General features: G+C 32.5%; 3 protein-coding genes across 4 annotated transcripts; 2 read left to right on the top strand and 1 right to left on the bottom strand.

Annotated features, from left to right (window-relative positions):
* Window positions 1–2469: 2469 nt before the first annotated feature.
* LOC106665551 (alcohol dehydrogenase class-3) lies at window positions 2470–9252 on the top strand. Its single transcript, XM_014392041.2, has 9 exons — window positions 2470–2713; window positions 4855–5098; window positions 5165–5262; window positions 5325–5447; window positions 5502–5718; window positions 6111–6241; window positions 6294–6429; window positions 8807–8945; window positions 9015–9252. The coding sequence occupies exons 1-9, from the start codon at window positions 2696–2698 to the stop codon at window positions 9040–9042; spliced, it is 1134 nt and encodes a 377-aa protein (XP_014247527.1). The 5' UTR covers window positions 2470–2695; the 3' UTR covers window positions 9043–9252.
* Window positions 9253–9368: 116 nt separating this feature from the next.
* Window positions 9369–12319, bottom strand: LOC106665552 (phosphatidylinositol-glycan biosynthesis class F protein). The gene is made up of 2 exons (XM_014392042.2): window positions 12027–12319; window positions 9369–10190 (listed from the first exon to the last, which is right to left on the bottom strand). Exons 1-2 carry the CDS (start codon window positions 12055–12057, stop codon window positions 9433–9435), a joined length of 789 nt encoding a protein of 262 aa, XP_014247528.1. The 5' UTR covers window positions 12058–12319; the 3' UTR covers window positions 9369–9432.
* Window positions 12320–15389: 3070 nt separating this feature from the next.
* LOC106665570 (serine/arginine-rich splicing factor 7-like) lies at window positions 15390–21186 on the top strand. 2 transcript variants are annotated; one of them, XM_014392065.2, is made up of 6 exons: window positions 15390–15618; window positions 18953–19015; window positions 19078–19231; window positions 19302–19469; window positions 20557–20649; window positions 20732–21186. In XM_014392065.2, exons 2-6 carry the CDS (start codon window positions 18961–18963, stop codon window positions 20763–20765), a joined length of 504 nt encoding a protein of 167 aa, XP_014247551.1. In that variant the 5' UTR covers window positions 15390–15618; window positions 18953–18960; the 3' UTR covers window positions 20766–21186. The 2 variants fall into 2 exon arrangements, with proteins under 2 accessions (XP_014247551.1, XP_014247550.1); XM_014392064.2 differs by having other exon boundaries at window positions 20527–20649; window positions 20732–21184.

Consider the following 21186-nt stretch of genomic DNA (forward strand, 5'->3'; position numbering starts at 1 on the left):
CTGAATATTTTTAAATCAGAAAAACTTGTACAAATCTAAATTTTAATCTTTTGATTGAAAAAAAAACAAAAAAAAACTGTTAAATGTTAAAATAAAACAAAAGAAGAAAAACCAGAGGAGACCGAGAAATACATCATATCCTATGCAACTGCCCTGCAATAGCTACGAAAAAGCTATGGTACCTAGGAAAGTCATTCTTGAACAATAGAGACCCAGATATTATTCCCCTGAGAATAATTAATATTTTATTATAGAAATTAACATTTTCCAGGAAAACCATCGGACGATGAAAGTTTTATGTGTTAAATGGGATTTTAATCTTCTTTTACCTTTTTGATGATGAATTATGCCTTGATATAATGTATCTTAAAACTAACTTCTGAAACATAAAATGACTGAATGAAAATAATTTTAAGTGATTTTTTATGCAAACTTCAAACATTAATTTACTAGGGGAGACTTGTATTAAACATTTCCAAACATTAAGGCAATAAAACACTGTGAGATGTTTGTTTTAAAATTACCAATAGCAATTCCAGTCTAAATTTTATCGGAAATAGAAAAATAATTATTTCATTTATTTATGAATGTATACAACCTTGTGAACAAATTGAAATTTAGTGAAACAATAAAGAACATTTTCTTTTCTTAACATAGCTGATTTATGTTTTGAAGTATATCACAGTTTTTATATACAAGCTTATTTCTTTATAATAAAACAGTTACAGACAATAAAGTCATTTAATCAATTTATTTCAGATCCTCTATTCACTATACAAAGAGTTATGCATAAAACATTCCGATTTGATGACTGTTCATACATTAAAAAATAAATAAAAAAATAACAATCAAGTCTAAAAATGATCAAAAAATGAAAACTTTCATCAAAAAATGAAAAAAATTCATAAATCTGCAAAACTGAAATTTGTCCCATAAAGGAAAGTTTCTTCTCATAATATAAGGAGTTATGTTTCAATGTATATTGATACTTTTATATAAATGCTTATTTCTCTATAATAAAAAAGTTACAGACAATAAAGTCATTTAATGAACATATTTCAGATCCTACTACTCACTGTACAAACAGTTATGCATAAAAAATTCCAATTTGGTTATCTGTTCCTACATTAAAAAAATTAAATTAATTAACCATCCAGTCAAAAATGATCAAATATTGAAAAATAATGGTTGTATTTATCCATAAATGTGTAAACTGAAATTTGCCTCATAAAGGAAAGTTTCTTCTCATAATGTAAGGATTTATGTTTCAAAGTATATTGATACTTTTATATAAATACTTCTTTTTCTATAATAAAAAAGTTACAGACAATAGTCACTTAATAAAAAAATTTCAGATCATACTACTCACTGTGCAAACAGTTATGCATAAAACATTCCGATTTGATATCTGTTCATACATTAAAAAAATTAATTAATTAACCATCCATTATAAAAATGATGAAATATTGAAAACTAATAGTTTTATTTGTGTGTAAATGTGTACTGATTCATGAGGAAACTGAAATCTGCCACATGAAGGAAAGTCGCTTTCATAAAACATATAGTTTGAAATAAACAACAAAATACAAGTGTCTGGTTTATTTGTCTTTGAGTATATAGTTGAATGATGAAACCAGGTGTATAGTCCAAGAGAAATCAAAACAATGACGTGCCAAGCTTTCAGTTTATTGTAAAACTTTTATTATAGCAGACAGCACATTGTTATTTTATGTTATCGGATTCTTTTAAACCATGCCAACATTCAAAAATAAACCTCAACTGGTTGATCAGCATATTCATATATTTTCAGTATATAGTTACATATTTTAATTTTAGAATATTTCTAATGTTTTCTTATATTTCGACCTCAACAGATTAACTTATGATTTTTATGATATTTATGATTTTTTAGGTCATAATGACCTATTATCCCACCTTCGAGAAGGAAAAATCATAAGATATTTCTAATTCAATTTTTTTTTTAAATTGAATATCTACAACTAAATATGGACACAATTCTCCTTTTTATCTAATAATGGACATGGCCAATAAATTATCCTAACTGAATTTTTTTATTATCATTTAATAGTTTTGTTAAACAGCTTCCCTCTATTAATTATTAACTTACATTCCAATAAGCAATAATTTTGTTATATCATTTATTTTATTTTTTATATATATACTGTATCTGAAAATACATATCTATAAATAATATCTATAAATAAATATCTGAAATTTTTGCTAATTTTTAATTTTTCCTTGGTTTTGTTATTTTTGTTTTACACAATTTTGTTTGCATGCTTATATTTTATATACTGTTGCATTTTATATATTTAAACATTTTTGTAAATTGGATTTATTCCATAAAATGTATATATTATTATAATGATAAAAATTCTTGAAGAACTAGGATTGTGGCCTCTGGTAACCAAACAGAGGGGGGGGGCAACCAAATGACCACTCTAGTTACGTCTATGTTCACTGGGTTCAACATTCAACCGGCTTGGAATGTTGATAGCGCTTAGAATCAAACATCCTCGCATAGTCGCATCCAACATCGCTTCCAATTCGATCGTTTTCCTTAAACCTATTTCCCTTGGAAAAATTTCTTCCTTAATACAAAGCAACAGGTGAATTTACTATCAAGTTTGATTAGTACGAGCAAGGCCAAACCGTTTGAGTTCAGAAAGAAAAGATGTCGACTGCCGGTCAGGTAATAGTTTTTTTGTTTTTTTTAAATTCGATATTTGATAAATTATTACACGATCTATTACAACGACATTAGTGTAAATTAATTTAAAAAGTGACATCAATTATATTGACACATATCAATTGTCATAATTTAAATACTGACAGTAATTTGACTTGAATGTTTCAATTATATTTCATTTTTGTAATGATAATGCAGTTTTATTATATCAAAGCAATTCATTTTTTAATTTTTTTTTAAATTTTACAAAAAAAAATCATTAACTATCTGAATTGTAACAAAACTGACCTATTCTTGTAAATGACGTATTTATTGCCAAAATTAACAATTTTAATGTTTTTCTAATTAATGTAATTTAATTATCAGCTTGGAATGTTGATAACGCCAGAAACAGACTTTCTCGCATCCAACTTCACTTCCAATTCAGTCATTTTCATTAGCTTTTTGTTGGAAACTTTTGGTTTTAACACTGCAATTGTTATATTTTTCATGTAATTTTATTTTCTGGTTTTACTTAAAAAAATCCTTAACTATCTTAATCATAACAAAACTGGCCTATTTAAATAAATTATGTTGCATTTATTGTCTAAAGTAATAATGTTAATGTTTTTCTAATTATGTAATTTAATCTTTCTTGATAGAGATCCAAGGTGTATTAATAGCCCAGAGGTTTTTTAAATAATTATAAACCAACTTAATGAATAAAAGTACTTAATTTTTTCCAACTATAGTAAGTAACAAGTTTTAAATAATATAATAGTGATACTTGGCGTATGAGCATGGGATTCACCATAGCCAGCTTGGAATGTTGATAACGCTCAGAAACAGACTTTCTCGCATCCAACATCACTTCCAATTCAGTCATTTTCATTAGTTCACTTTTTAACACTGCACAACAAGGCAACGGATATAATTATTGTAACAATTCTAATTTCAATCAGTTTTGTCAAAAATCACCTAAATACACAAAATACGACTAAACCGAGGATGTATTAGGGAAAAAATGATATTAGGACTGCTGACTGAAGATTCATATTTTCATTCAGCATATTTTGGAGTAGCAGATACATGTGTAGAAATGGCCTGGAAGGAGAATAAATGGTGGAATGGTCCTTTGGTCGATAGAAAGCAATCTTAAGAGATATTCCTATTGACCTTATGGTCTTCTTAGCTTTCAAAACACTTTTCACTTTTTCCAATATTGTTATTGATCCTCGTTGGGATGCTAGGAATGACTCTTTCCAGATGTGTTCTCAAAGAAACGCAAGATGACGTTTTAAACTCTAGAACAAGCCCCTATAAGAAAATTATTTTAACTGATCGTTTCAAGTCTGCAGAATAAACTATTCTAGCAGTGCTTGGTTCAATGGGATTTTATTCCAGAATAGAGGCATGTAAAAAAATTGCATAAAAAGGACTATAACAGAATCTAACGGCAAAACTGATAAACTTATGACATCATCGCAAACTTTAGATGCATGTTAGACTCAGCGCAGCAGAAACAGCAGACATTGCCAGGAAGAAGAAGAAACAGCTAAATCGTCTGTTGGTGCGAAGGCCTATGCAGGCTGAGATTCCTACTCCTCGAAGAGGAAAAGCCAAGGCCTTAAGGATATGATGGGCTTTTATAAAGCTTTGGTATCTCATAAAAAGCCTCTTAAGCTTAACGCTAAATAATAAGATTGCACAATAGACCAATATTGTTCGCAAGGTTGTAAAGAGGCCAACTCCTAGTGGACTACATAAATATTTTACTTGTTGCATATTATCCCCACCAACAAATAAGTGCCTAGGTAATTATTAATTAATTCCATTATTAAACTAAAAGTTTTACTAAATTAGAAATAGTGCGTATTATTATCCACTGGTGGATATCTTAAATATCTAGGTATTTGATTTGTTGGTCATTTAATATCTAAAAGATAAAATTTCTAATACTAAGGGTGATAATAATTTTTTTATGACATTTTGATAATTTTATTTGAAAATAGCTTTTTTTTCTTAATAAATACTCCTTAAACCCTGAAAGATTTAATTTTAATATATCATATTACTACATCAAATTTTAAAATATTTTGTTTAAATTTTTCAAGCGACTTTCATAGCTCGAGTAAGTTTTTGGTTATTTATGATATATTTTATAGACCATTAAATGCAGAGCTGCAGTCGCTTGGGCTCCCAAGCAACCACTTAGCATTGAAACTGTTGAAGTCGCGCCGCCGAAAGCAGGCGAAGTCAGGGTTCAAATAATAACCACCGCCATATGTCATACCGACGCTTATACCTTGGATGGACACGATCCAGAAGGATTATTTCCCTGCATCCTTGGGCACGAAGGGGCAGGTGTTGTCGAAAGCGTTGGAGACGGTGTGACATCTGTTCAGCCTGGTAATATAATTTTTTTTTTTTAATTCATAATTTTACATTTTATAAAACAGATTTTCTGCTGTTTAGGTGACCATGTCATTCCACTTTACATCCCTCAGTGCAAAGAATGTAAGTTTTGCAAATCTCAAAAAACAAACCTTTGCAGCAAAATCCGAACCACACAGGTATTTGTAATACATTTTAGTTTATAAAAAAATAAATGAAATTAATTTTTACATATATTAAGGGAAAAGGTTTAATGCCTGACAGTACTTCAAGATTTTCTTGTAATGGAAAACAGCTTTTCCATTTCATGGGTTGTTCCACATTCTCAGAGTACACTGTCGTCGCAGAAATATCAATTGCAAAGGTGAAAAACAAATAAATTTTTATACTGTTGTATTTTAGTGTAATTTTTTGATAGGTTAATGAAAAAGCAGCGATGAATAAAGTCTGCTTGTTGGGTTGTGGAGTTTCCACTGGTTACGGTGCCGCTTTGAACACAGCTAAAGTGGAAAGTGGTTCAAACTGTGCGATCTGGGGTTTGGGAGCAGTTGGTCTTGCTGTTGCAATGGGATGTAAAGCTGCAGGCGCGTCTAGAATCATAGGTGTTGACACAAACCCAGATAAATTCGCTGCAGGTGAAAAATACTGTTAAATTTAACTAATTTATCGTTATAATTATTTTAGTTAAATATACTTTTTATATAAGGTCTTGGTTGAGATGAAAAAGCTAGTGTCATGAAAAGGATTCGAACCAACGACCTTCGGCTCAATATGCCACTGCTCTAACCGCTTGAGCTATTGTGACTTCGATCCACTCGGACACCAATTCCTCATCTCAACCTACAACCTTTCAAATTTTCACTCTTTCTGTCGTATTTTCAAAGTCCGTGTGGATCGAAGTCTCGCTTGTGACCCTAACTTTTTCATCTCAACAAAGACCTTAAATAAAAAGTATAATTAATTAAAATAATTAATATGGTCAATTATGACTACTAAATACACATGGATTATTACGATTATTTTTAAGGCAAGAAATTAGGTTGTACAGAATGTATCAACCCCAAAGATTTTGATAAACCGATCCACGAGGTCCTTATTGACATGACTGACGGAGGTTTAGACTTTACATTTGAATGCGTCGGAAACGTCATGACGATGGTAGGTCAGATCAGTCTGCTCTGTATTTGATATTAATTAATTAAGCTTTTAGAGGAGCGCTCTTGAAGCCTGTCATAAAGGATGGGGCACATCTGTAATTATCGGTGTCGCAGCAGCAGGACAGGAAATTTCAACAAGACCTTTTCAACTTGTCACTGGCCGTACATGGAAGGGATCTGCATTTGGAGGTAATTAAAAATTTATTTGAAACAGAAAATAATTTGATAATTTAGAAAAAAATATGTTTTTTTTTCTTGTTTTAATAAAAATAGATTAAAAAATCTACTTACATTGCACATTTTTATTGATATTTTAGTTATCATTAGGGAGCAGATTTTTCTGTTTAAAACTGAAAAAATATGAACATAATTATTTAACAAATATTTTATTTTGGGTAAAATAGGTATTTATTTTTTGTAAAACATGTACTATAAAACAAGAAAATATTAAAAATAATAATCATAATAAGTAATTTCATTCTTTATTGGGAATGGCTTGTTAGTTTAAATGTTCAAAATTGAAACATTTACGATCAGGTCTTAAAATCGATTTGTATGTACTAAACACTGATTTTACACATCAACTGATTTTAATCGGCCAAATTTAAAACTTGAAATTTATTTAGGGTGTAAATTAATTACTGGTCTTGAAGTTTTTCCTACAAGTTGTCAGAGGTGTTCTTTAGCTCTTGGAATCGAGGATGCCCTCGGGGTGCCAGTATTTTCAGGGTGAAAAAAAATTTGTATTTACGTTTATTACTTTCAAATGCAGGGCCACTGTATTTGAACCTAGGACCCTTGTAGTGATGAGTGATGATTGGCTATGTCCTCCTAAACCATTGCGTCCAGCTTTCCTTTCCAGAATTTATAAGCAGCAGCACCTTCTTTCTTATTTTATTGCCTTAGTGTTTTAATACATTCATACTCTAAATAACTGATCCCCCTCCCCTGATATATAATAAATTATTACATGAACTATTACATCATTGGTGTAAATTAATTTAAAAAACAATATCAATCACATTGTCGTGCCTTAATTGTCATAAGTTAAATATTGACAGTAATTTGAGCTTAATGTTTCAATTCTATTGCATTTTTGTAATAGTAATGAAGTTTTATTACATCAAAGCATTTATTTTTTCACATATTTTTTTCAGTTTTGACAAACTATCTAAATTGTAATAAAACTGACCTACTTGTATAAATCATATTGTATTGGCCTTATGAACTTGCATGATAGAGTCAAAGGTGTACAAAGGTAGCGTGAAAAAAAAGCCAAGGGGAATCAAAGCCGTCTACGAGCCATTCTTTAAGCCTAGTATGCACAGGGATTCTTTGTTCGGACTCTGTCGTGGAGTTGCATCTGGGATTCATTTTCTCGTGTCCTGGTATGTTGTGTTTTAGTATTTTTTGAATCCCGTCTTAAATGGGATTCTTTACTCGATGTCAGTACGAACATGAATCAAACTGAGTGGACAACCATTCTCACATTTTTTTTTTTTTCTTCGCTTTTGTTATAATGTGGAAAGCAGATTCAAAATTTCGGAAACCCATTCCATCTTCCAACCTTAGTGTGTCAAGAAGATCCTTGAATATCCCACGAATTCACCAATGTGGTGGTTTTTTGTTAGCACTTTTTTACGTAAAGTACGACTGCAACCCTGAGAATGCAGCCTCATTCACCATGGCTCAGACTCAAACTTGACGGGGACATGATTTCCGGAGCGACACTGTTGTTAGGCAAAGAGTCAGAACAAAGAATTCCAGTGCATATTAAGCTTTAACTTTTAACGGTGTTTGCAGCCAGATTTCTGCAAAAAGATGTTTTTACTTTTTAATATGTACAAATCACAAATTGTTAGATGAATGTTAAAAAGACGATAATATACTAAAATATGTTATTAAAAAAATGTTTTAAATTGCTTCAAAGTGTCATAAAACATCACTAGAAAGTTGTAATATGTCATATTTTTGTTGGTCCTCTTAACAGAAGTAATTTTTTATTTACAAGTAATTGATTAATTAATTTTATACAAAGTGTGGTTGGGATAAAAATTAGTGTCACAAGCGGGATTTGAACCCACAACATTCGCGTTAGAACCCTGGTGCTCCACCACTTGAACTCTCGTGACTTCAGGTCCCCAAAACACCAACTCGTCTCAACCTAGATTTTTTTAATTTTCGCACTTTTTTTGATAATATTCAATTGTATCATATGCATTCTTGGCGATTGAAGGGAAAGTTTATTTTTATAAGTTCTTGTTGGACTTCTTAACCCAAATATTTTTTATTTTCAAATAGTTAAAGTAATATCAATTTTTTTTTTATAACTGATTCGTACAAATAATAGTGAATTGTTTCAACCAATCTGGCTCCTTTCTTCAGTGCTTGTTGTTATAATAACAAACTGAATATTTGTCTTAAAATTGTCAATATTGGCTTTTTAAAAATACGTAAACCCAAAAAAATATCTGTTCCCTAGTCAGGACATCTTTGAAAACTTTTATATCTATGATTTTCTACTGCTTTAGACACATGTTGTGATACAATTGTAATAATTGTTTAGGATGGAAGAGCAGAGATAGTGTACCAAAGCTTGTAGAAGATTATTTACAAGGGAAGATAGATCTAGATTCCTTTGTCACCCATGAATTAAAATTTGAAGAAATCAACGAAGGCTTTGATTTGCTACATTCTGGGAAGAGGTAAACAATTAATTCGACAATTAACTTTGGGTAAAAATTTTATATAATTATTAAAACGTTATTTTGCAGCTTACGTACTGTGCTTACATACTTTTAATGGACCATGAAGACAGTGACAAAAATACAGTAATAATACTACCTATATTTATATATATATATATTTTCCACTTGAAAAGAGCCTCTTCTAAAAGTATATTTTTCCAATTTTACAAACATTTGCTGTTTAGTAATAAATTAATGCTTGTTTTTTGTTTACTTATAAAATTTATGTAAGGTTACTCAAATTTAAGAAACAATTCACCCTGATTAAGGTTTTTATGCTAAACATTCAGTACTCACAGTTGAAAATTCATTAAGTTAGGTGATTGTTGGTCTTACAATCTAATTCTTAAGATTTTAAAATTTAAAAAAATTGTTTTATATAAATTAGTCAATGTACAAAATTTACAATGTAAAACATTTAAGACTAGGTTGTTCAAAATTTAATTTACTTTTTCTTTTTGAAAAAGACACTATATGAACCAAATACAAAATATTTAACTAGTGTTAAATAATGAGAACACGTGTAACCTAATAAAGCACCAAATGAACAAGGCACAGGCCATACTTGCCATGGTCGGTCCCAGTCCAGTGGTATTAAAAACGCACCTAACCAAGCACCAGTAAGCGTAAAAACCACGTTTTGATAAAGCATCGTTTGAAACATATTCTGCGGTGGATTACGTAGGAGGAAGGCTTTCACAAACGGCCTTCCGATGTGTAGGCATATCGGGAAAAACGTAAGTATGCTCATAAGAGCGGCGAACATCAATGTCTGCTCATGGTACTGGACAAGACTAGCTCCGTACAGGATGGCAATTACAAAAAAGACGACAGTACCGACGAATACGTTGAGCGCAATTTTTGTGTACTCCGGCACGTCGAATCGTTTCAGGAAGCCATCTTTGGACGTGTTTCTTCTGTTGACAACAGTGAAATCCTTCTCGTACACAAAATGGTGGAACCACCTCTTGAGGACTTCGATGACGACGATTATCATCATGACTGGCAAAAATGTCCTTTTTCCAAAATTCATATACAATTCGGAAAAGTATAATATAGCACAGAATATCGGTAGCAAAATACATGAAAACACACTGTAGAAAAGCGTCACTTCTTTTATTGCTTGACCATCACTCGTTGTCAGCAGCATCTTCCTCACTGCCTCATACGCCAGTTGAAAAAAATTATTTTTTACCTTGAAACCTGGAAAAAATTTAACATTAAATATATTTAAAAATTTTCATTACTAACTATAAGACATAAGAATTTTTATAATAAATGGAGTGAATGGGACTATATTCTGTGTGGTACTCAGTTTGGTACTGGATGTTGATTTTACCCCACACCATAACTTTTTTTAAAAAGGCTGTGACACACATGGCACATGCAGCAAAGTGTTTTCCATACATGGTCATCTGATATCCACAAATCAAATCAGCACTCGTCTATACAGAGAACTCCCATTCTTCAATCATCCAAGAGAGCTGGTGATTTGCAAATAATTATCTTCCTACTCGATGCCTCTCCAATAGTGAAAAACCTGATGCAGGATGTCGAGATTTAGTGTATGGACAGATTGGAGCAATGCAGCAGAAAAAAAACACTTGCTTTGTAGGGTAGGCATACAGAGTGCAGCATGTTTCCAATATCGAGCAAAGGGATGAAATCAACTAAGTTTGATTTCGCCACTCACTTTTCTATCCGGCCCACAATAGTTACGAAAATGTGTAATTTTGGAAACAATGATTCAGGAGAAATGTTCTGCAGTTTTCTAGATATGATGTGAGATTAAAAATATTCTTAATAGAACTACACAGTTTTATTTAATGTTTCATTAAAATGAATAATAAATTTTTTTTTATAGTTTTATATATCATATAATTATCCATCAGCTTTACATTTATTTAATGTTCATACAAACTTTAAAGTTACTGCAAGACATTTAGCAAGTGTGATTGGTTTTTTTTTAATAAAATTTGTCCACTTCTTGGTCAACTTTTGTTGAATTTTGTCAAGCAAATAATCGAATGTATACATGGTCATCAGAAAATATTTCCTTGAACTTGACAGGATCTTCTGTGAGCTCATAAAATAAATTCACCGTAGACACTATGCGATCGGTTAATTGTGTTAATTCCTTCATTTTTTTTCCTGCACGTCAGGAAATATCACATCCTCAATGTGGGGTTTTCAATTAAAAACAGCTAATTATTAGGATTCATCATCTAAAACTGGAAACTTTTGAATGTCCCAGAGGGTGAGAGACCTGAACTTTTGCTTGCTTGCTTGGCAATATCCTTGCTCTCACTCATGCTCTTTCCAATGAGGAATATCGCCGCTCTCCTCTTCCATTCTGTCCGTACACTAAGCTATTCTCGCCTTCTAATGACCGTTTTAGAGCTCACCCTGATAATATGAACCATCTGGACTCAACTACTTATCAATGAAACCGTTAAATAATGGTTCTGTAGTGTGTAAAGAGAGTAAATCAATCGTCTCTAGCAATACATCACAGTAGACCTCTACCTCCAGCCATAAACTGCTGTAGATTGCAGATGGTAGGCCGCAGCATACCCATAACTTGGACTGTGTAACGGTTACTACGTGGCCCGAACTCGACTTAAAACCACGATTTTTTTAAAGAAAATTTTAAAAAACCAATTAACTCGCTTGACAAGTTAGCTATGGAAAGGATGAAATTGAGCAGATAATTTTTAATCTAAAGAGTTGGGATGACCAAAAATAATCTATCATTCCCAACATAGCAAGAATTTTCCGATACCTAGACCCTCCATCTCACTTCTATTGTAACTACCTCAATGTTGGGAAACCCAAATCCATCAAACATATATTTCTCTACTTACTCAAACTTAGTTTAATAAACGAGTATTTTTTAGAAGGCAATTTTTAGTTGTTTAAAAAAATCTTATTTCTAGAAATCATGCTTTGTCTGTGTCCATATCAGGTTTATTAGCAGACAATCTTCTAGTAAAAACAAAAAAAAATGCTACTAGCTAAATTATTTTTTTATCAGTTTACCTCGAAAAAATGATTTATTTGCGTTTATCATCAAAATGGACCCCAAGACCGCGAGTAACTGTCTCAACTCGGCCAGATGCACTGTTATTAAACAACAGGAGAACCAGTAAAGTCACCAAAAGGGGCTCCCTGGGCCTTCTCTACGGCTCGGCAAAAGATCTGCAAAGGTGTTCGGTCGACACCCCAGTGGAATGTGGAATAGCACCCTTCGAGGCGTTAAAGCCGTAGAGAAAATTTCAAAACTTTATTATTTATACTTTTATTAACCTGGCCGAAGGGTCCCTAATTAAATATCGATCCGATTTTTACTCTCTGATGTCTCTTTCCATGACAATCGATCCATTGACAAAGTTTAAAGCGCTTAACTTTCAAATGGTTTCCTTTTTTTGAAACTACAAAAACTGAAGAAGGAAAATATAGACTGTTTAATAAATACATAACAATTAAAATCCATTAAGAAAACTTACTAGACGTCAAAATTTCAGTACAAAAATAAAATTCTTAGCTGCAAAAGTAAAGATATAACTTAACTTATATTGAAAATTATTATTCAGAAATCGTGAGATGCGGTCTGGTGTGATGTAGGTTTCAGAAAAACATTTTCTTTATCGTGCCAACGTTTCGATCTTTATTGAGATCAGGCCTGGGATTTACAAACATTATTTACATTTAACAAATACATTTAGGATGTGGAAAAGTGAATTTATACAATGCAAAATATATTTTTTATATTCAATCAAAGTATTTATATTGAAAACTTCATATTTTCAAGCATGTGCTCACCAATAGGCTAAAAAATATGCACCAATTTCTAGCTAATTTTTTAAATAAACAAAACAAAAAATGTGCACCAGTTGGCTAAAAAAATGGAAAATATGAATGACTAGATATTTCCAGTATTAGTTCAGTTGTAATTCTACTAATGAAGCAAAGGATGTTTTTTCTAACCAAGTGTTCATAACTGCAGAGGTCATATCAACCCTCGGGGTATTGTTAAATAAATAAAATAGGCATGCCATTCAATTTGAGAATTGTTTTTGGGCACAGCAGTAAGTTTCTTCGTCTCCTCTTATGTTGTTTGATGTACGTACTCACAATTTCAGATTTTGTTCCACGCTGGCAGTATCCGGTTTGAAAATTAAGTGAGAATGAGGTAAAAGGTTTTATTTTTACACCAGCAGGAAAAGCTTCTCAAAAGAAGATTGAAAAAGGCAGTCATAGTACGGGATTATAAAGATAAAAAATGTATCCTCTACAATTGTAAAGGCTAATGGCTTGAGAGATTGGGCAATATCATTTGAAAAAATTAAGAAAAGTAAAGGGCGAGGATAGAACTTTATATTTTCAAGTATGTATTCACCAATAAGCTAAACAATGTGCACCAGTTTCTGGCTATTTTTTCATTTATTTATTTTTTAAATAAACAAAACAAAAAATATGCACCAGTTGACTAAAATTAATAATAAAGTGGAAAATAGGATGTTTTTTCTAACCGAGTGTTTGCAACTGCAGAGGACATATCCCCAGAGGTCATCAGGGTATTTTTAAATAAATAAAAGTACGGGGTATTAGTTGGTGTTAAAAAAATTTCATTTGTATGTCGGCTTTGAATGAAGGATCGCTGGATTCGAAACTAGGACCTTAAGGATTAATTTTGTGTGATTTTTGTAAGTGTCAGCAACACAGACCCTGTTTTCCACACCATTAGTAGTCCACGTAAACTTATATTTAGAATATAAAATTATATTTTGTACATGATGTAACTAACATACCACCATGTCTGGGTTAAATAATAATAATAATGTCTAAATCATCTACTTTTGTTTTTATTTATTTATTTTATTTTTAGCAAAATGGGTCTTAGAAGTAGAAAAATTGACATTTTAACTGTTTAGTAAAACCTAGTTTTTTACAAAAGAACAAAACCACTCATAAAATTAGAAAGTTAAATCTTTATGATGAAAGGTTTTACAGTTAGAAAGGCCCTTTTCAATAGTTTATTAACTTTCCAATTTACGACCTTTTCAATGTTCAAAATGATGTATTTTCTATATATCCATTATATTTTAGTGAGAAAGGAAACAAACCTATCCGAGTTTCAAATAGTTTTCATTGCTAAAAATACACAAAGACTAGATTTTGAAAATCTAATTTGAAAAAGGCAATCATTGTACGAGATTATAAAGATAAAAAATTGTATATCCTCTGCAATTATAAAGGCTAATGGCTTGAGAGAATGGGCAATATCATTTAAGAAAAGTAAAGGGCTGAGGATTGAACCTTGAATTGTACCTCTTGAAGCTAAGAAAAGGGCAGAAAATATACCACAAACTTTTTCTCATTTAATATTCATTCAAATAACTTTTGCAGCAATTAAGTAATAAGCCATGAAAACCCTATAAATTAAGTTTATGAATTAATAAGAAATGGTCCCCCTTATCAAGAACTCTCTGAAAGTCTTAGCAAAACCATGCTGTATTATGAATTAGGGAAAAAAATAATGTTTGAATGACTTACTACTAAATTTACTCATATTAAAGTAATAGTCTTGGACAAATTATGGGACTGACAAAGGTGAATTATGAGGGAAAATTTAATAATAAATAAAATGCATGCCATTCGATGTAAGAATTGTTTATGAGAACAGCAGTAAGTCAGTATGTACTCTGTTATGCTATGTGATGTATGTTTGCACAATTTTAGATTCTTTCCTACCCGGGCAGTATCCAGTTTGAAAATTAAGTAGGAAAGAAGTATTTTTTTTTAACACCAGCAGGAAAGTTTGTCACGAGAGGATTAAAAAATGCAATTACTGTACAAGATAAAAAAAATTAAAAAATTAATGTTCTCTTTAAAGATAAAGGTCATTTCTCAAGAACCTTGAGGAACTCCTAATGAAGCTAAAAAAAGGGTAAAAAAGTATATCACAAAATCACTATTTTTCGTGAAGTCACGTTAGTTCAAGTGGTAGAGTAGCGGCATATCAAGCCAAAGGTAGTGGGTTCGAATCCCGCTCGTGACCTGACTTTTTTATCTCAACTTAAAACCTTAAATTAATTGAAGTATATCACAAACTTTTGTTCATTGGTAGTGTTTATCAAATAGCTTTTGAATTTTAAGGAATGAACCATTAAAATCATGTAAGTTAAGATTATGAATTAATAATTGTCAGTATTTAGGATGGTAATAATAATAATACTTTACAGTTTTAAAAAAAAATATTCAAAGAAAATTTTTTTTTTTTTTTTATTGTTCTTTATTCCCACTTATTTTTCTTGTATATACATTTCAACAGTTATACAGTATACTGAAACGTCCAGCCGTTTTTCGTTCGAATTTAGTTGCGGATAATTCCACAATTCCACATTGATTCTTGAAGAATGGAGTAGAGAGCGCATCCAGGTCCCGCCCCACTGACCGTAGCGAAGCGAATGTGGAAGAGAAGGAGATCTGATAAACCCCGACGCCGTAAACAAATTCCAGCGACTCTTTTGATCGGGAAAACCGAGGCGAATCGCTTTTTCCACTTTTCACCGAGAGAGTTAGAGCTTAATAAGATCTTGTGAACAGTTTCGAAGAAAGGCAGAAACAGGTATTTGATCGTTTAATTATCTCTAATAAATGAAAATACATACGCCTACTTCCGAGCTTGCGCGTTTACTTAGGCTTCTTACTGCCATTGATTTTTCTTCCATTTACTTTCCCATTTTATAGCCCATTAAATTTTCTTTCAGCCTTGTTCAAGAGAGATTTTACTAACTCCACCTTTACTTACAATGTTTATTTTATTTTTTATTTTTATTTTTATTTATTTTTTTTTAATTTACCACGCTTTTACAATTAGATATAAAACATTCAATTATATATTTAGTTTTTAATAGCCATTTCAGGTTAGTGAGCATTTTGAAGCTTAAGGCATTTTTCTCTCCTATATTAAGGGTTGTTTATTGACCAAGCTAGGTTCAGAACAATTATAACAATTTTTTTAATCTTTAATTTTTTATTTATTTCTTAACTACAAAAATAAATACAATAAGCAAAAATGATGAATAGATACATACACTCAGCAAAAAAAAACTGCTTTGTCTAAAATGTGAACTCCATGTTGTAAGTCATTGAACATAAAATCATAATTTTTGTAATATATGTACATTTTAGGTGGTCCTATTAACCAAAATAGTTGTTATAATTGGTTTATTATTTTTATGTGAAGTATGGTTGAGTCGCACGGGTGCTGGAGTCTTTTAAGCCTAGTTAGTACACACTGATTTTCTTTGAATCGATTCATGCTGCAGGGCAGAGTGGGGGCTGCGTAGATTCATTGATGCGGGGCAGAGTCGGGGCTGCGTAGATTCATTGTTGTGACGCAGCCCTGACTCTGCTCCGCGACAAAGAATCATGTCCAGACCAAGATTCACATTCATCAGTGCCTGCAAAAATGACGGGGAACTAGCTCTCAGGAATTTCCCTTGCTCTTTTTGCATTGTACGTAGTGCATCCAATCAGAAGTGCATTGAAAAACTGTCATTTTAAAGTGTGCATTTTTTCTCAATTTCGGCGACGGAAACACTGAATTTTTGGGTTAAACCGTTCAATGTTTGGCTTCTCAATTCCCAATTCTGTATTCCGTGAATGATACATCCCACAATAGACTGTAAAGTCAACTCGGTACTCCACAACATACCTTTGTACAAGACAGTATCAAAATCTTCAAGAAAACACTCACTAGCACGTCAACTAAACAAATGAAACACGAGCACTTGTTCCGATTCACGTCCGCACTGGCAAATGTGCAACATTGAGTCAAAGAATCCCACATCGGATGGGATTAAAAAAAGTCTGAAAATGCTAGCCTGCACACACCGGATTCATCGCAACGATGAGTCAGGCAGCCCGGACTCTCCAGAGATTCAAAGAGACGACTCAAAGAATCCCAGTGCGTACTAGGCCTTAGGGATGAATCCAAAGACTGAAATGACTTTAAACTTAGGTAAATATGCTACATTTTCGAGTCTGAAATCATAGCAATTGAACACTGCGCCAGGGAAAGAAAAAGGCTAGGAATACATTCCCGGAATATAGCGATCTTCTCTGGGAAAAGACTCAAGGAAGATCGTACCCTAAGAAGCCGCTGGCAAGGCTCTTTGGAGGTTGATTAACAACCTGAAGCTGGACAGTGAGTTTTAAAAAAACAAAGGAGCACTACAAATCTACTCAGGTTGAGGTGCAGAAGGCCTTGTGGCCATCTCATTTATCCCCAAGTTTAAGTTGAAAAACTAAAAATTAGTGTCACAAGTGTGACTCGAACCCACGATCTCCAGATCCACACCCTGGCACTTCTACACATGAGCTATAAACCTATAGCTATAACTAAAGTGCTCTTTTTCCTTTAAGACTAAACACTTTGACCGGTGTTTCTTTGCACACCTCTTTTGGTGAGTGAATTTCCTCACCGAGGCTTGAGAACTTAGCAAATGTACTGAATCCTTTTATTGATCTACAGTAGGCTTTTGTTATCTGGCTTTCACTCATCTGTGGTTGCCCTGGTAGTTAAGTTCTCGACGAGATCGACTACTGAAGAGGATGAAAAAGAAGTAAAAAGAAATAGAAGTAAAACAGGAATGGACAATAACGATTTTTGGAGAAATCTTTCAATTAGTTCAAAAGTTGAAAGGCAAAAACAGAATAGTATAAAAGTGGAAGAAAGCAACGAATGCTCTCCAATAAAATTTCCAGGAGTTGAAAAGCCAGACAAAGCAGCCTCAAATAACAATATTTAGAAAGCGAACTTTGCTAATTCATCACCATCATCTTCTATTGTCATCAACATGTTTAATCATGTTCTAACTGTTGAATCTTTTTTTGGCCCCTAATAATTTTTTTTCTCATTGGTATCGTCGTCGTACATAGGTGCTGTTGATATCTGTATGTACATACCGTTTTCCTGCATGGAATAAACTTTATGCACGTTACCATATGTTGTATTTTTCTTTTTGTAAAAAAACCCTGAAATATGTGTACAATTTTTTATTTATTTATTTACTTTTTTACAATGGATACCAGGAACTGGAGGAGTTCCTTCCTGAGCACTGCAGCTGTACAGCTTATTGTACTTTATCCCTGGCTCCTTTTTTTTGGGGGGGGGGGGCTTGCAACACAAGTGTGAATTTGAGCCCCCGGTGTGCCCGGTGTTCTTCCATCGAAGAAACTCATTTTTGAAGGGGGTTGAGACCAAATTCAGGGTCGCTGAGATCTGATCCCGCTCCTTCTATTGATGAGTGCTATGTCAATTTCTTTCAATTGCGGGCACCGGTCCCTTTAGGCGTCAGAAAAAGTCCAGAGGTGACGGTGGGGATCGAACCCATGACCGCAGGATCTACTAGCGAGATTCTGGCGCCTTAACCACTCGGCTACCGCGGCCCCCAATATGTGTACATATATTTATATATAACATTGACGATAGGACATGCTATACAAAAAATGTCTGATTGGTCAGATACAAGACAATGATTCAAAGTCTGAAATTTGAGGTGTTTCCTATTATTTGCAGTGATGCTTGGCACTTTTCTCTNGTCAGTAGAACGAGTGCTGTCCATGGACTATGCATTCCAAATAATTTTTTATTAAAAAGTTGATCTAATTTCTCCCACAAAGTTGTTACATTAGGTGAAACTCATTGTAATGTTAAATATATTTCACCTATAAAATTTACAATAATTAATTATTAAAAAGTATAATTTTTTTAAATCAGATTAATTTTTTTTTAAATTTTAACAGTGAAAATGTTTAACATTGTTATAAGAAATTTGTCCTTACTTGAAGATGTCCCATTGTCACTTAACTGTGACAGTTTTCCTGCAATATTGTTCATATTGTTTTAAGTAATAAAGCATTACTTAGATATTAATTATTCTTGTATATTTTAGGAATAAACATGTCGAGGTACAGGGATTCAAATCCAGACTGCAAGATATATATCGGCGATTTAGGTAAGTTTGAATTTATTTTACACATCATATTGTTTTTTAATGTTTTCTTATTATTATTACAGGTAGTTCTGCCAATAAGCAAGATTTAGAAGATGCGTTCGCTTATTATGGACCAATTAGGAGTGTTTGGATAGCAAGGAATCCGCCAGGTTTTGCTTTTGTTGAGTTTGAGGATGCGAGGGATGCTGAAGATGCTGTCCGAGGGCTTGACGGGCGGTTAGCATGATGAATTCATCAATTTAAAATATTTGAAACGTTATTAATATCTCTGTATCTCTTTATACAGGAATGTTTGCGGAAGGAGGGTAAGAGTTGAAATGTCAAATGGAGCGAGAAGGAGAGGGGCAATGAGAAGAGGAAGGCCCTTCCACCCTGAGGATAAATGCTATGAATGTGGCGAGAGAGGGCATTATGCTCGCGATTGCTCAAAATACAATAAAAGGAGTAGACGCAGGTAAAGTGTTATACAGATTCCCTTAATAATCCTTTTCTTTTTGTTCTTTTTTTAGGTTTTAATCAAAATTCTACGATTTATATTTTTTTAAATATTATTTTAATTTTTAAACTTTCTCGCATATTTTGAGTAGTAGAATTTTGAATATTACCCGCAAAAATAAATTCCTGAAATTTTTTGATGAATATTCAAACTTCTACAGCTAATTATTACAAAAAAATTTGTTTTTGGAGAGTTAAAAGAAAAAATAGGAGAAATGATTTTTATTTTGAAAAAAGTTCATATAAAAACGATAATATGGTTTGTAGGACTAGCGGCTGAGCTGCCTCGTGTATACACATATGTCTCTCACATCGTAGAAATTGATTGGTCTCTTCCTCCTTCACTTCCCGGGTGTTTATGGGTTTGAACACTCTTCTCTCAGTTTTTTGAAAAAATCATAATGAGTAGCATGAAAGGAAACCGGGTCTACTACATACTTCTGCTCTCCTCGTCTCTACGTCTCCAATTTGCCTAGCTGCTATCTTTCCTGTGCTTTCTCCGATTATCAGGACAAAGTTTTTCTTAGGATTGTCGGCGGATCGCGTTCGTTTGGGAATTTGAGGTAATGTAATCGTTCGTCGTGTTCGATGATGGCGGGAAAGCACAGGATAAGACAATTTTGACTGATCGTAAGAACAAGACTGCGTGGAACGAAAGGACAAAATGCTTCGCATTTCTCTACCACGTCTGTACGTCACACACGCTGAATTAAAGACAATGAGTACCCACACATCTTTTCATAAATAAGTGAGTTTTGAAAATCACATGACAATATTATTGTTTTCTTTTACAATAATTTATAAATCATAATAATAATTAATTTGGTTAATAAAGTTTTATCCAAACAAAGGAAGAGCAGTTAAAATCGCATTAATCCTTAAGAGTAGTGAAAGTAATGGAGAGAAGTTTTTTTTTATCGAGCAGTTAAGAAATACTGATTTTTAAAAGTAGGAAAATTGGTATTTTAATCATTCATTTTACTCTGTAGCTAACTGATTCCTTTTCATTGTTATAGGACAATTTCAAGAAGTAGATCTCGTTCCAGGTCTCGTGACAGGAGGAGCCGCTCTAGGAGCCACTCAAGATCAAGATCAAGGAATAGGACCAGGAGCCGTTCCATCTCTCGCTCTAGAAGCAGGTAATTTAAAAACCAAACAATATCAGGTACAAATTTACTTAAGCAAAATTCGAATATTAATGACAATTGTTTCAAATTTTAGGAATCATGATTCAAAGGACAGGAATGGCAATTAAAACATCTTGGAAGGCGCATTGATTTGTAAAATATCTGTGCCATTTAGGCTTTCTTGTATTAAACATGTATTGAATTATAATTACGTATTTTATGGATATGTAGCTGTTGTTAGAAAATTACGATTGATTTGTCGTATTCAAGCTAATAGTTTCAGCTAGTGCAGTCTTAATTTTTAATTGAATGGTTTATTAAAAGGTTGACTGAATTTAGTTTTATTTGGTATTTTATTAAGTGTGTTGCTTTGATTTAAATTGGTCTTGTTTTTGCAAACAAGACAACGTTGACGAAGTTCATGCATAAAAAGGTAAAAATTGCTTATAACTAATTTTTAAAATATCTTTTCTTTTTTTTAGACATAGTCCTTATGTTTTAAGATAAACCAAATAAACATTTTATATCAATACATATCTGCTAATTATA

This window comes from Cimex lectularius, unplaced genomic scaffold (assembly GCF_000648675.2).
Source record: "Cimex lectularius strain Harlan isolate CLEC.00 unplaced genomic scaffold, Clec_2.1 scaffold102, whole genome shotgun sequence".
NCBI lineage: Eukaryota > Metazoa > Arthropoda > Insecta > Hemiptera > Cimicidae > Cimex > Cimex lectularius.

Coding starts and splice junctions, on each gene's coding strand:
- LOC106665551 (XM_014392041.2), top strand. Junction 6,242..6,293: donor TCGGAAACGTCATGACGATG/GTAGGTCAGATC, acceptor TTAAGCTTTTAG/AGGAGCGCTCTTGAAGCCTG. Junction 6,430..8,806: donor GAAGGGATCTGCATTTGGAG/GTAATTAAAAAT, acceptor ATAATTGTTTAG/GATGGAAGAGCAGAGATAGT.
- LOC106665552 (XM_014392042.2), bottom strand. CDS start 12,057: ATGATAAACGCAAATAAATCATTTTTTCGAG. Junction 10,191..12,026: donor AAATAAATCATTTTTTCGAG/GTAAACTGATAA, acceptor AATTTTTTCCAG/GTTTCAAGGTAAAAAATAAT.
- LOC106665570 (XM_014392064.2), top strand. CDS start 18,961: ATGTCGAGGTACAGGGATTCAAATCCAGACTGCAAGATATATATCGGC. Junction 19,016..19,077: donor GATATATATCGGCGATTTAG/GTAAGTTTGAAT, acceptor TTATTATTACAG/GTAGTTCTGCCAATAAGCAA. Junction 20,650..20,731: donor ATCTCTCGCTCTAGAAGCAG/GTAATTTAAAAA, acceptor TTCAAATTTTAG/GAATCATGATTCAAAGGACA.